Genomic DNA, 16,199 nt, shown 5'->3' on the forward strand with positions numbered 1-16,199 from the left:
ATAGTTCTGTGATGAATTTGCTGTGTCTGTATACGTTTAACCGTCATTTAACCTTTCTCAGGCTCTTGGTATGGCTGAGAAGACCTTAGAGCCGGGGTCTGTCTCCATTCCTATGGAGGAGACGAAGCGTGCTGGTGGAGATGCTGCCATGTTGACCCACCTGAAGAAGGTGGAGAACCACATCACTGAGGCACAGAGGTTTTCACATCTGCCCCGCCGTTCAACAGTGGATCTGGAGTTTACAGAGCTCTCCTACACCATCCGTGAAGGCCCCTGTTGGAGGAGGCGAGGTACTGCATAAATTCTCATGATCAAATCTGTGGTGATTACTGGGTACACGCTACATAATTCTAGATTTGGTTTAGTGATTTCATTCATAATCCATGGTTTGATGCAATGCACTGAAGTATGAATACTTTGTTTTGGCATGCTTTCTCTTAGCATGTCTCATAATGATCACATGTTCAATTTCAAATGAGGTTTATTGGCATGGCTTGCCAAAAAAATACAACACAGAAAAAGAATATATCTGTTAAATGCTTAATATCATATTAATATTGATCACAATACTTTAAGTGGATAGAGAAGATGTAGATTGTGTTTTGAGGCTGAACTTCTTTCATTTACATCAGGATTCTAACTCGTCCTCAAAACCCTGGAAATTAACTGACTAGTTTTCAAGTCACGGAAGAGACATGAATTGTCCTTGAAAATGATTATTATTAAAAAATGTTGTTGAAAAAACATTTGCAATTGTTCGAACGCAAATAAAATGTGACAGAAAGCTCTCTGTTCAGGGATGCTGAGTTTTTACACATGAGGAAAGTATTTTAGGCTGTTTATTGTCACTGTGACACATTGTCATTGTGTTTTTGTCAATTGTGGGGGCTAGAAATTATTTAAGTACTTCAATATTGGCAGCAAATTTACTAGGCATGGTGAATCAGTAGTTTTGAATGAATCAATTGAGAAAGTAGCTCAATGACCAAATAGTTTTGAATGCATCGTTTGAAGAAATGATTCCAAATGGCTCTCTGGACTTCTAGAGCAAATATTATATTATTTAAGGCCATGAATCGGTGATTCATGCTATTTACTCCAATTCTAATGACATTTGAAATGTTCTGTAAAGGTTCAAGAAAATATAAACGAAAAGTAGATGGATGACTGCATTTAAGGTTAACAATTTTATTAATCCCACCAGGGGCGATTAAATTAGGCCAGTAGCATCATGACACAACAAACACCTCACTTACATCACACACAGACACAAATCACTTACAACCAATATGAAAAACGCAATCCATCACACTTCATAATAAATTTATAAATATAATATTAATAATAATAAGAATAATGTTGGTGTTTACACTATAAACAGTTTAATCAGATGCGTTTTTAAAACATCTATTTACAGCTTTGTTTAGCATTAGCCACTGAAGTGGATTAGGGAAAAAGGATCTTAAAACCACCTGTAAATAGAGACATGATTTGCGAGATATTTGTAGGATGCAAATATCTAGACCCAGAGTTTTGAGATGTGAAATGTAGTTTGGATGGAAATCTTAGATTGCAAGCTTTTAATAAGTCAGATTAGAACATTTAGATTTTATTGGAGTTCTCTTTCAGTTTCTTTCCAGTTATGTGCTGCCTTTATCATTTATCACTTCTCGCTTGTGCATTTCTTCCTTGTGAAATGTTGTGCAATGTGTGATCTCCAGTCACTGATCACTCTAGTCATGATATCCAACATATTTGGGTTATGTTATGTGAAATGAACAGTGATTCTTTAACTGTATAGCAGAACTTTATTAGGGATTTTAAAGCATAACTGACAATTAGCTAATTTAGATTTTTTCCATGTTTCTTTTTTTTTTTTTAGCAGGTTGCACAGTTTACCGTTGAGATTTATATTGTGTTAGAAATCAAGTCACTGACTTTTATTTTCCTTTTACTGCCCATGAGTACAAAAGTGATCTGCCGGTTTACTTTATTTATTACTCCCAACCCACGACAAACAATCTAGATATGATAATCTACAAACAAATACATGGATATAATAATTCCATTATAAAATGAACTGCTGTTATGCAATAAATCACACAACACTTTAAGCACAACATATCACATTTATTGTGTCAGAAGTCATTATAAATGTTTGACTGGCTGATCAGCTGTAAGACTGCCAATGACCATGTTTTTTCTTTTAGTTTTTTGTGCTCTTTTTATGCACTTTAAATGGTGTCTCAATTATCAACTGCAGAGAAAATGTACTTTATTGCAATATTGTTGCATATTTCATCTCTTTGCTAGACTCAATGTTTTGTGTATTAAAATAGAATAAAGTATTCATATAATTTACAGCTTAGGTTATGCTCTGTAGAATTCACACAACAGTTTGCTTTTCTGTCTAATGTGGAGAAAACATGCAAAATACATCTATTGTTTTTTTTTACTGAAATGTAAATTTTTGTAAATAAAAAAATGTGTGTGTGTGTGTGTATGTATGTGTGTGTATATATATATATATATATATATATATATATATATATATATATATATATATATATATATATATATTTTTTTTTTTTTTTTTCTTTTTTTTCTTCCCCACTGAGCCATAAATTAACATTTTAGTAGCGCTAGCTGTACACCAAACTATATGCATTGCATATAGCAGTAAACATTGTTTTGATGTTTATATCAATACTCACCGGCCACTTTTGCCTTCACAACTCCCTTAATCCTTCATGACATAGATTCAACAAGGTACTGGAAATATTCCTCAGAGATTTAGGTCCATATTGACACGATAGCTTCACGCAGTTGCTGCAGATTTGTCGGCTGCACATCCATGATACCAATCTCCAGGCCCGGATTGGCTAATCGGGAGAACCGGGAGAATTCCCGGTGGGCCGGTCCGTTTTTTGGCCGCGAGGGCCGGTGTCCCTAGTTCCAGAATCGGTTGCTCTCAGCAGTCACACTTTTTTAAAATAGTTTATTTATTTACTTGACCACAGCCTTCTTATTCATTATTTTACCGCAGCTCTGCTCTTTTTATCTATTTTCTCGTAGCCTCGTGAGCAGGATGCAGGTTAATGATGATATAACTAGATAAGTCACCATGCAACGTACAGCTGTTGTGGTACAGTGGTTAGTATGTTAGACTTTGACGCGGCCAACCTGGGTTCGGTCCTTGTCTGAGTAGTAATTATTATTTTTATTTTTTTTTCATTTTTATTGTTAAGACATAATACTGTAAGGGTTGTTGAACATTTGAAATTCTAAAAGTGCTGTTTTCTCAAAAATAGATGTGATAGTGTAATTATAAACTGAATTGGAAATAACCTTATTTTAATATAGTCAGTGGTGAACTGAGGTGGGCCGGTCTAAGGCTTGAAACTCCAGGGCTGAAAAAGAGTCCCACTCCGGCCCTGCCAATCTCCCATTCCACCACATCCCAAAGGTGCTCTTTTGGATTGAGTTCAGTATCCTGCTGGAAGTAGCCATCAGAAGATGGGTACTGTGCATCATCAAGGCATTTGGCTTCACAGAACTGCCGCTCACTGGATATTTTCTATTATATAGAAAATTTCAGATGGTCAGTTCTCTGTAAACTCTTGAGATGATTGTGCCAGTAAACCCGCAGTTTCTGAAATACTTAGACCAGCCCGTCTGGCACCAACAACCATGCCAAAGTCACTTAAATCCACCTTTCTTCCCCATTCTAATGCTCGCCTTGACCATGCCTAAATGCATTGAGTTGCTGCCAAGTGATTGGCTGATTAGAAATTTCTATTAACGAGCAGTTAGACAGGTATACCTAATAAAGTGGCCGCTGTTATAGTATATTATGTTATATATACATTATGTATAGATAGCTGCAAGGATTGTTTTGCAATAATATTATACAAACACATATAATATCTTAACGCATGATCCACAAGCACACATGTTCACACAGTCACACGTATATGCAAGTGTAATACTATTAGCCCCTTACACATGCACACACCCCTTGTCCAGGGCTGGAGTTTGCTGTTCTCAGCAGACTTTAGATATAGTAAATAATTCACTTCTCCAGACGGCACACTGCTCTGCTGTCTGATGCCCAGCCCAGCTGAACTCACCCAGGATGAGCTCAGCTCACACACATGCACACTCACACCGTATCGATGAGAATAAGGGCACTCTCAATTTACACCGCATGGGGGTTTTCCCCTTCTTCCTGGTTGCCGTGATCCATTGTACATGGTGTTTTTCGCTCTGCAGCATTGACTGGTTTTAGACATATGAGACTGCATAGGTTTTGTTGAGAGATTAGATCAGATAAAACAGATACCAGATTAGATGGATTTCTGCAGTATTGTAGTCAGACAGTGATGTTATGCAAATGTATGGTTGACACACATAGTGAGGCTATAGAGACATATGGATATAAGAGTCATTTGTGATTTAAGAATGAGTGTTTTGTGCTTAAGATTATTAGTTTAGCTTTGGGTGGATGTGCATATCTGGGTTGTAAAAGGGGGTATTTTATCTTTAAAGAAGCAGTATACTTTTTTTGGAAATAGGCTAATATTAAAAATCTACTAGTGTTAAACAGTTGAGATTTAACATTTTTGAATTCTTTCAGAAAATTTCTGGCCATTAGAATTTCAGGCAATAAAAGCCAAAGAATTTTTGATAAATTTCTTCATTTAAGCTTGACACTTCTGTAGTTGAATTGTGTAGTACGATCAACAGAAAATGAAAAGCGATATGACAAGGAACTGTATACTCTCATTCTGCCATTATAATCAAGGAACATTGCTGCCGTTTCATGGATATTACGCAGCACCTGTTTTTTTCCCCCCATCAATATAACCAATGTGACCATCTGCTACACTGTTAGACCTTACCAGGCTTTTTTACAGAAGAACACTGGCAACACTGTTGCCAGCTACTCACTGTAAAAGTTTGGTTACAGTAAGTAACTGGCAACAGTGTTGCCAGTTAATTACTGAAACTGAACCATTACAGTGAGTGGCTGGCAACAGTATTGCCAGTTGTTTACTGTAACTGAACCATTGCAGTGAGTAGCTGGCAACAGTGTTGCCAGTTAATTACTGTAATAGAGCAGTAGTGGTAACTAACTGGAAACTGTGTACAGTTAATTACTGTACTGTAGTGTTACAACTCACAGCATTATACTGCATACACAATAGTATGTCAAGGTGTTACTAAAATTAATTAGTTTATTTAGAAGTTATTAATTCTTTAAATTAATTAAGTTGTAAATTCTGACAAATTAATTTTATTGTTTTAGCAGCAAACAAATATAAAACAGAAAATGTATAACAATTAAGAAATCAGCAGATATAAATATCATCTTACATATTACTGAGAGCCCCAGGTCTGCACAGAAAGGCTGCAATCAAACTAACGTTTAAGCATACAAAATTCTGTCACATGGCTCTGCGAAAAGGAGTGGGATAAAACAAAATATTTAGAGATTGAAAAAGCAAGCAACTGGTCCATAATTTTTGTTCAGAGAGGTCATGGTTTGATCTTTGATTAGTCTAAAGCAATCACATGATGTGATTTCGCAGTTCAGAGTTCTCCAAGCTTGAACTTTCCAATGCTGCAAACTGTAAAATTTGTCGCATGAGCTTGCATTCCAGGTCTGCAGCATTCACATGCGTATAAATGGAAGTCTAAAGGGAGAGAAGTGCAGTGTGACTGGGACTTTAAGCTGTAACTTTAATTAAACACACCTGATAAAACTAATTAAGGCTCGTTAGAAATCTACAGGTAATGTTGAAGAAGGGTGGGAACTAAACTCTGCTGCCCTGCAGTTCTCCAGTAACTTGGAGTTTGACCCCTGGAGATCTACGTTCCTGCAGATTTCAGTTGCTACCCATATCAAACACACCTGCCTGTAATTATCACGTGGTGTTCAAGTCCTAATTAATTGGTTTAGGTGTGTTTGATATGGATAACAACTGAAATCTGCAGGAAGGTAGATCTCCAGGAACAGGATTAAGCACGCCTGGTATATAGCATACTTTTAAAGCAACTGCTAACAATTATCACAATCACATATCCAATAAACACACAAACACACACACAAAGTGCTGCAGTGAAATGTGTAACTCTCTCCTCAATGCAGACCATGCAAAAAAAACTGAACAGCAAAAAACAAAATAATTATTTTAAATTTTAAAGTTTTAAATAATTAACAGCTCTGTCAAATCTCAAAAAGTTTAAAATAATTATAGAAAACAAAAATAAAGTTGGCAACACCGAAAAACCAAAGGATCCAATCTTTTATTGTTATAATTATCTCATGACAACAAACTTTTTTATTGTTTCAAATATAAATTCATAGATGGAAACACAGCTCTGAAAAATACTTAGCAACAAACTCACAACCTGGGACCGGACAGTGGAGCTTTTGTGTGTGGATGGCTATGTGTATCATGTTTTTGTGATTCCCTGTGATGATGTGCACATGTTACCTTACTGAGATGATGGAATTTAATTTTGGCTTAGTTGCCAGAAAGATACATACAACTGTTAGCATCTGTACATTATGGCAGTATGGAATATCCAATAAATACATATACTTAAACAAAAGTAATGTAAGAAGTTATATGAGGAGAGGCTAACTAGCTAACAATGTAGCTTTCAAGTACACAGTTCAAGATAACAACAATATAACTTAAAACACAGCCTTATTTTATAAACCCTCAAAAACATTTTAACACATTTTACTTACTCATCGTAGATTCTTATTTAAAGCCTAAAACATATCAGACTCTACATCTGAATTGATAGACAGAGAATAGAGCACACTCAGCAGTAAACAAATCAAACACCTGGCTCTCTTAAAGGGCCAGCATTTTCTGAAAACTCTTTCTAACACCTTTGTGTTTAGAATAAGACGGACAGCCTGTGGGAGTGTGTGGTGATGCCTAAATCCTTGTTTTTTACAGTTATTTACTGCACAATCTACAGAGTAACAGTGCAGTTATACTAATTAAACACACCTGATAAAACTAAATCTAAAGGTAGTGTGTTGAAGCAGGGCTGGAACTAAATTCTGCTGGGCTGCGGCCCTCAAGGAGTTTGAAATCCCTGGTACATAGCATATTTTCAAAGCAACTGCCTACATTTATCACAATCATGCACATATCATTGAATAAAAACAATAAAAATATAAAAACTTTATCCAAAGCAAAAAAATAAATAAAAATAATAATAATAATAATAAATAATCTGATCCTCATGTTGTTCCAAACCTGTAGTTATCAAAAATAAATAAATAAATAAAATAATCTGATTAATATAATACATTTATTTAGGAAAGCCTTTATACTATACTGTTAATGCCACTTTTACACTTCATTTGAAGTTTTCCAAACAAATGCTGTTTAAGATATTTTTAAATAACACAATTTTACTAGTTATTTAGCAAAATACTAATATTCAGCTTAAAGTGCAATTTATACGCTTAACTATATGCTAAACTAGGCAAATTAGATTAATTATAGAAAAGTAAACAAAGTTATAAAAATACTTGTGATAATTTGATTGCTCTGTGTGAATATTTTTGCCTTTAAATGTATCTCATCGATATCTTTACCTTTTAATTAGCTCATTGACATTGGTTGACTCCTGATACTCAATGTTAAAAACATAAAAGTAAATATATAGCAACATAAAGCATCAGAGTACATGGGGTAATAATGGTTGAGCAGTAATTTACCATTTATTATTTCACTAATTATCTGTAATGGGTACATAAAGTAAATTACTGTAATTTATTCTTTGCACTACAAAATCTCATACAAATCCTGCTCCTTTTACAGTAAAATACTGTTTCCTTTTATTACAGCAAAACACTGGCTATTTTACAGTTATTTACTGCATAATCTACAGTAAGGGTTAACAGTGTAGCACAGAGAATGTGTGCTGTCACATTGAAAGTTACCTATAGATGGGGATTGTTTTCAAGCACTGGATAATATCATTGCACCTTCTGCACAGGCATTTGTTTATTACGAGTGTAAAAATTGGCGTAAAAATATGCAACTTTTAATTTTCCCTCTGTCTTAGTACACAATGTACCTATGAAAGTGTCAAGTTTAACTTAGAAAAATTATTAAAACTCTTTGGTTTAAAACTCATTTTTGAGCAAGAAGCTAATGCTAAGTTTACATTTCTCCTGCCTGACCCAAAGATCAGCTGGATGGATTCAAAAATGATCAAACTCAACTGTTTAACTCTTAGTTGTCTAGGGGAGTGTTCCTTTAAATCATGTTATAACCTCACAGTACTGAAATCGGTCCCACTTTATATTAAGTGTCCTTAACTACTATGTACTTGCATCAGAAAAATTAATACAATGTGCTTACTGTGTTCATAATGTATTTAAGAACACTTGGGGTGCTTTAGAGTTGGGATAGAGGTTGGGTTATGGACAGGTTTGGTGGCATGGGTAGGTTTAAGGATGGTTAAGGTGTAAGGGATGCAGGGCCGGACTGGGACGAAAATTCAGCCCTGGCACTGTTGCCACACCAGCCCACATTACCACACCGACACAGCCCCATCCACGGACACGCACATTCATTATTTATTTTGGTGTAAAGATGGTGAAATAATATGACATTCTTGCCAGATTTTGATTATGTCCAGGTAACCTTGGATTGGGTCGGCCCATGTTGAAACGATGCGGCAGTTGCCGATTGGGCCAAATGCTTAACATTTATTATTATTATTATTTTTATTATCATCATCATAATATTACATCTAGCAAGAGATGAAAGGTGTCTGTACTTAACAACAATACATACTAAAAAAAAACTGACCGGCCCAGATTTCAAAATTGGTCCGGCCCTTCTGGCATTTGCCAGAATTGCCAGATTGCCAGTCCGCCCCTGAAGGGATGGTCAACAGTGTATTTACAAATGTAATTACAAAAGTTAAGTACTGATGTAATTACATACATGTATTTAATCAAGTAAAAGTACACAGTAAATACATGTATTTTCACAATAAGTACATTATATCAAACTATTAATTCCTGTGTAAGTACATGTTAGTTAAGGCCACTTAATATAAAGTGGGACCCTGAAATCTACCACAGGTTAATGCTGTATTTGTCTAATATGAGATTGGTAAAAAAAAAAAAGATATGGAGTCTGGGACAAATAAATTGTGATATGTACATTAAAATTAAATGTCTGGTGTAAATATTTAGTGGAAAATTAAATGTGAGTGACAAAGTGTTGTCACAATACAATATAACAGATGTAATCATTTAAAGGCATTGAAATAGCATGTTTATTGTAACATACTTCTTAAACAAAGAGAACATTATATATAATATATAAGCTGGTGGAGCTTTATGACAGACTAGAACAATCTTTGCCTTGTACTCTCTCTTTCTCTCTCTGATGCACTTTAGCCAGTAAGCAGCCTGGAGAAGCTGGTGCAGTGCTGTGTTAAAGCTGGTGAATGATGGCTATTGCACACACAGCAGCTCCTATAGGTTCATGTCCTCCAGCATGCTGAGCTCCACCCCCACATACCCCCCCCCCCCACACACACACACACACACACACAGGGATGAGATGAGGTCTCTTGAACACATGTGCCCTTCCTTAATGGAGGAAGGTGAATCATACAGTGGTGATCTCTATAATATGGATAGCAGGCCACTCCTGAGACTGAATATATGTTCCTTATGTGTTTAAATGGCATTGTGTAAAACGTATTGTGCTCTTTCAGAGTTAGCATCCCATACATTAGTGCTATTCTCTCATTATTTCCTCATTATACAGTCCCTCTGCTGTTCCATCTGTTGAGAAACAAGCTTTTCTATGCCTCGTTCATGTATCAGCAGTTTTATACATGTCTTATTTTTGTGCTGAGACAAATTTAATAAAGTTGTTAAACCATTGTAAATTTCAAATAATCTTTTTGTCCAACTGTTATTGCTTACAGACTGTATAAAGTCTACAACGAATTAAGTTTGGGGACAACAAAAAATACATCCGGGTTAGTGAGACAACAAGCGCTTAAGGTTTGCACAGCAAAGGGGCGTGGCCAGAGGCGCTGTAATGTTATAGCAGAGAAAGCTAAAGTGCCGTCCAATTGCTGCTATTTTCACAGAGCTTATTTTGTTTCTGTATTTGGGCCTCCGAAGAACACAACAAAACAGACAGAAGTGCTTACTATTTATTTTAATTATGTTCCAGAGAATTATAAAAAGATATAGCTAGCATTTGACAAAGGAATGCTTCCAGAATCCCTCTCAGTTCAGTGCTGGATTCGGCTAAAAACTCCTCAATAAATGAGCAGCTCCAGCCCACCCCTGTAAGCACCCACAATCTTCACTGCAATGCAGTGTCTCCCTAAACGGACACTTTCCCTGGGTTCTACATCTCAAATAACAAACTCGCAAAAGATATGTGAACGCTCTATAATACTTACATGCTTATTCTGAATATATGTGAAAGACACTTGTCAGATTTTATTTTAGAGAGCAGGCGTGAGGTTCAGCTGTCATCTGTGTCATTTTCTGTCTAATTCAATCTCAAACAGATACGGCTAACAGCTACTCTGACTGACAGTGTTTACACAGCACAAAAGTTTGTGCTTGTAGGGGCATGATGCTTTTCCGGGTGACGCAGAGCCAATCCTCAAATCACAGCACATTATGTTAGCTGACCAACCAGAGCCTCTTGAGGGTGGGCCTTTTGGAGGAACTAGGAAATATGACAGTCGTTTTCATGTTAGCGGAGTAGTTGTATATAATCAAAGTAAGACATATGAAAAAATAATGTGATTTTCTACAAATTAGGCATAATCACACATTGCTTTGCATCTTATAAACACAACAAAGCCTTAAAAATACACTATAGACCACCCCATTAATATTTTAGAAAGTCTCTTACTGTCATGAAAATGGTATTTTTTTTATATATATATATAAAAAAAACAGTATTATGAAAAGAAATTATAATTTAGAATAGGTAATTAGAAAATAAATTTCTAGTCCTAATCCAGTCTTCTGTGTCACATGATCCTTTAGAAATATTTCTGATGTGCTGACTTGGTTTCATTATCATTATTATTATTATTAGTGTTAAAACGAGTTGTAAGTAATAATTAATATTTTGTAGAATTACCCATTTTTTCAGAGATTATTTAATGAATAATTAAAACAAATAATTTGAAATCAACATTTTTGTATCAATGTGAAAGTTATTGCTGTCGCCTTTGAGCAATTCATACACTTCAATAAAAGTATTATTTCTTTTTAAAAAAAGGTTGTGTATGTCAGGTTTTTGATATTGTTTGGACTGGCATTACATAGCGAGTAATATCAAAACTATATACGATTCATCTAACATCTTTAGCTGGTTGTTCGATCAGCCAGACAAGCATAAACTGTAAGTGGCATGAAAAACTGAAATTCATTCCAGAGACGAAAATTTTATAGACGCTCTAAAAGCAAAAGTACTTGCTTGCTTGCTCGATCTATACCGATCCAGGCTAACCTTGCTGTTTCCTTACCCATTACATTACTGTGCAGTCCATGTAGCATGATTTTATAGTCAAGGGCATATTCTTCCTCTATAAACACTGCCCGATGTCTTGCATGATAATGCATGTGAATATGACAGCGAAGATGGATTAATAGTTATGTGCACGCTGATGGTTTCATTTCTGATGGATGAATTCAAGCTTGTGTGGCTTTTCCTGCCATTTAACCCTCCTCCTTAGATGTCATACGGCCTCTTCTCTCTGTTTTCCCTCTTCTAGCCTCTCATCATTATCGATCGCTCTGTTGTTTTTGCTTTTCTGTATTACCTCTAGCCTCTCTCTCCACTTTGTCTCTCCCTCCGGACTCCTGTTCACCTGTCATATTTTATCTTCTCTCTCTTCCTGCAATTTCTTATCCCTTGTTCCGTTTCTCCTCTCTCACTTCTCTTGGAGCATGTTGAGTCGTGAACACACTGAATTTTGGATGCTTGCCTTGATTGGAGCCAGTTAGAGCAAGTGTACATAGCTGCCACAGATGTTATACAACAGTGCGTATGCAAACAAACCCAGTGGTAAAGCTGAAGTTCAGAGCTCGTTACAATTTTCTCTGTGACTATACTTTGCCTTCAACGTGATTTCCATGGGGACTCTCTTTGTACTTAAATAGCAGCTCATTAACCCAAAGACTTCTAATATCGCACCAGATACAGTATTTCATTTAGTTTGAACTCAACATATGCTTTTTCCAGCTTCTGTCAGTTTACTAGCTTGTTCTAATCTATTATTGTGCTCTTGCTTCAGAGTTTTGAGTCAGAGATTTTTCTAATCTTACCTTTAGAGTGTTTATGTCCCTCTGTACTTTCAGAAATAAAGATGTAAAAGCTGTCAATAGGGCAATTTTTCTCTTACATGTTTGTTCCTGAAGGGTCTATTGGTTGTTTTCACATGACATCTATAGCCGCTTTCACACAGTGATACCGAGGAATATTCTGTAAATATCCAGGCATGGATGTTCCTGAATTTTTCCGGAAAAGATCATTTACACATCCATTCCAAAATACCAGTAAATTCCGACATCACTAACCAAAAATGAGCTCTAAACGGCAGCACTTCTATTTGTAAACATAGAAAAGTCTGCCTTTTCTTGATGGTTTCACTTTTATTTAAAGCTTTAGCATTCATTCAGCTGCTTTGTGAGACATCAAAAGGCAGAAACGCAAACCACAGCTAGATGTTTACACACTTGACTACATTACAAATTATGTGGATGGATAAGTATTGGGAACAGCTTATATGAAAACATGTGGAGGAACACTTTCACATGTCAAAATGTTCAGAATATGTATGTGTGCTGGCGCTCACCGGCTCCTTCACATGCACACGCAACAAGCAACTGAAGGAAGCAGAGCTTGAAGGTAAACAATCAGCGGTTTACCATAAGCATTTTATTGATAATTTTTGACACCGTTGGCATTAAAAAGGAACATAGAAATGTTATCTGACTAACATCTAGGCTTTTATTTTCATAAACTGTGTGGATGTGAATGCGTCTGAGTGTTCTGTTTGGCTAGAATTGACGTCTCACGTAAGCGCATTCTAGACGTGAACTCGCTCTTTCCGGCAATCTTCCTTCTGCATTCACAATTACCGGCAAATTACCGGTAATGTTATAACTTCACTTTCTGGAAAATAGGCAGAACAAATTTACTGGTGTTTTCAAAAAGGGCCTGTTCACACATACAGACCTTTCCGGAAAATTGGCGGTGATTTTCCGGGAAGGTCTGTATGTGTGAAATGGACTATAAACTCGCTCATGATGTGAGCTTGGACATACAATCTTCTGACCATCAGAATTTGCGATTAAAATGTATGTGTGAAATAACTAGTCTGCGCCAGAAATTGAATATTAATCTTAACATTGTCTTTATTCCACAATATGGGCCCTGATGCTTGACATGTGCACGAGTGTTCACTCAAGCATGAGGTGACAAGAATGAGGATGTACATTTTGTTGAAATGGTGTGAATGTCCAAGATGTGGCAACTGCAATGAATTAAGCTTGCAGGATTGACTCCCTTTTGATAAACAAAGTCATATCTGAGTGTGCAACTACACAAGAGTCATCAAGCATCCGGAAGCTCACGCTCACTAGTGCACACACTCAGAACTGTTTGGACTTTGGATTAAAGCTAGTAATATTGTAAATAATGTTCAATTTTTTACATAAACTGATCATTTCACTTCATAAGACCTCCGTGTATCATCAGAAATTGGGATTGATTTGGACTTGTTTGTATGTGTTTGTTTTTATTGTTTATCTCAAAAACATGGGACCATTGGCTTGCATTATAGAAACCACCAAGGACCATGGATTCAGCTAAAAATCTACTGAAGAAGACGAAAAAAAAGTCACCTACATCTTCAATGGCCTGAGGGTGACTTGATCAACTGTAAATTTCACCAGCATGGATCACACCAGACTTTGAGCCAGACTTTATTGTAGGGATGTAGGGGTTAAAGGGATGGTAAGGGAACAGTGTGATGAAGGGAAGTAAGAGGATAAACAGTGAACAGGTAGGTAGGTTGATCAGGTGTCCTACGATGATGTCCAGAGACTCAGAGTAGGGGTAAAGTCCCTGTAATATTTTGGTAGAGTGATTAGACCCCACGTTCCTAGGAGGGAAGAGAGGGTTATGAGGATTGTTAATGGGAATCAACAAATAGAGGAAGGAAGGGTGGGTTCAAGAAAACGAGAAGAACAGTACTAGAGGGCTGGTCTGTCTTAAATAAGTTTTTAGGGAGTAGGTGATTATTTAAGGAGACAAAGTGGGGCATGGTTCCATTGCCGAACCTTTGTTAACAAGTTAACTTCATTTTAGTTTTGGGTAATCTATCTCTTTAAAGGCACATATTAGAACATAAAGTTTACACATTAGCACCTAAAAGTACAAAAGTATTCTTCTGAAAGCCACACCAGCTTTTTCATCTTTATTTCTGAGACTATATGCAGTTGTGATCTTGTCTCACTTGAGTGCTTTGATGTTGAAAGCAGGAATACTAGAAAGCCTATTTCTTGGGGAAATCTGATTCATGCTCAAATGTTTTGAAGATATTTTCTTTTGAATAAATTGTAGCATCCAATTTGTTGGCAACTATGAACATTCACTGTCCTACCTGGATAGTCTGGCTGTCAATTGTAATAAAATACAAGCCAATTTCACTGTTCATAAAAATTTACATTTCAAATGCTCCTTCGAATACAATGAATAAATATGCAATAATTGAGCAAGAAGTCAAGCTTAGGTTACAAAAATTACTAATTTAGAAAGGAAAACAGTCACATAACAATACAGACAGTCACAGCACATTCTGTTCTTTGCAGTGTTTAAAGTTTATAGCCTGCCTAACTCTGAAACTCTGGTATCAATTCATGCTAAAGCATTTTCCCTGTAGCAAAAGCTATGTGAGAGGCCCTTCCTGTCCAAATTCAAACTGTGAAACTCCTATTTATGAAAATTCCAATAGCGCGTGAATGCAGCAAAGCCCAAGTAAAAATGAATTTCATTAGAGCTGCAGCAAATAGTTTCCTGAAACGATTTGTTTGAAGTCTTATATTTATGGACTTGGCTCTGTCACCATGCTACATATTTGCATAATGCCCGCCTACTGCCTGCTTTACCACAGAAATACATACAATACTGTTTACAGCTATTCGGAAACCCTTGGGAGCTGAAACTCAATTATGGTAAGTGGTTTTACGTACAGCAGTTAAGCTGACACCTGCTCTAAGGGGTTGACCAATCACAACAGACTGAACCAAATTAGACAAATCTTTTCAGAAGGTGTGTTTTAATGATAGAAACTAAAACAGAAGGTAAAAAGATGTTGCGCAGCAGTGACTGGTATATGAAGAGTTAAAGACATTCATTGAACAGGATTCATTTATTCGTGACAGTAAAAGAGATAGAAGAAGGATTTAAAAGTATCAAATGTGTATAATTTGAATGATGGTATTTTATTTATTTTTTTGGTCGTAATCTTGGTGTGACAGTGCTCAGAAAGGTAACTTATGTCAAATCAATAAAAATAAATTAAGGTTTAGTTTCCAAAATGTATTTTTTTATTTAGTTTTTTTAATGTTAATTGTGAAGATGGTTTAGAACCTGTTTGTTAGTTCAAACCATGATTTTTAATTAAATCAAGGAACAAAACAGTACAAGATTGACCAGAAACAAAAACAAATAATAATAAATTGCCACATTTTTGGATCATGTGTGAAGCTCCATTGTAATCTAAAGCTAAATTAAATAATATTGTTTTTAAACATAATATAATTTAAAGAAAAAAACCCTACTATTTATAATTGCAGTATTTAAGTTTGACACCCAGTGGTTGAACTAGGTATTGCATACCTGGTTCAAAACATACTCCAGCAGAGCCGGACCAAGGCATAAGCGAACTAAGCGGCTGCTTAGGGCCCCGTGGCCACCATTTATTTTGTTATTTCTGACCGCGATACATACTCTGGCGCCAAGATATTTACCTAAATTTACAAAAGATCTGATTTAATTAATCAGTTTTCCACACTGACTGCAGCAGATAACCGCTTTAGCTACAGTACACCCAGCTGCCACCACGTGACGCTTCCCGTAATGGCGGATCAT

General features: G+C 36.1%; 1 protein-coding gene and 1 long non-coding RNA gene across 2 annotated transcripts in view; one reads left to right on the forward strand and one right to left on the reverse strand.

Annotated features, from left to right (window-relative positions):
* abcg4a (ATP binding cassette subfamily G member 4a) overlaps positions 1-16,199 on the forward strand; it is a 49,161-nt gene that overhangs the window by 5,541 nt on the left and 27,421 nt on the right. Inside the window, exon 2 of the mRNA XM_087253569.1 lies at positions 62-290. Coding sequence (XP_087109695.1) covers positions 71-290 — 220 coding nt within the window. The 5' untranslated portion in view covers positions 62-70. The remainder of the gene's footprint in view (positions 1-61; positions 291-16,199) is intronic.
* On the reverse strand, positions 2,745-10,360 carry LOC147844010 (uncharacterized). The gene is made up of 3 exons (XR_015491292.1): positions 9,114-10,360; positions 7,945-8,320; positions 2,745-4,887 (listed from the first exon to the last, which is right to left on the reverse strand). It is a non-coding gene; the product is annotated as an uncharacterized LOC147844010 (long non-coding RNA).

This window comes from Danio rerio, chromosome 5, assembly GCF_052040795.2.
Source record: "Danio rerio strain M-AB ecotype USA chromosome 5, GRCz13ab, whole genome shotgun sequence".
NCBI lineage: Eukaryota > Metazoa > Chordata > Actinopteri > Cypriniformes > Danionidae > Danio > Danio rerio.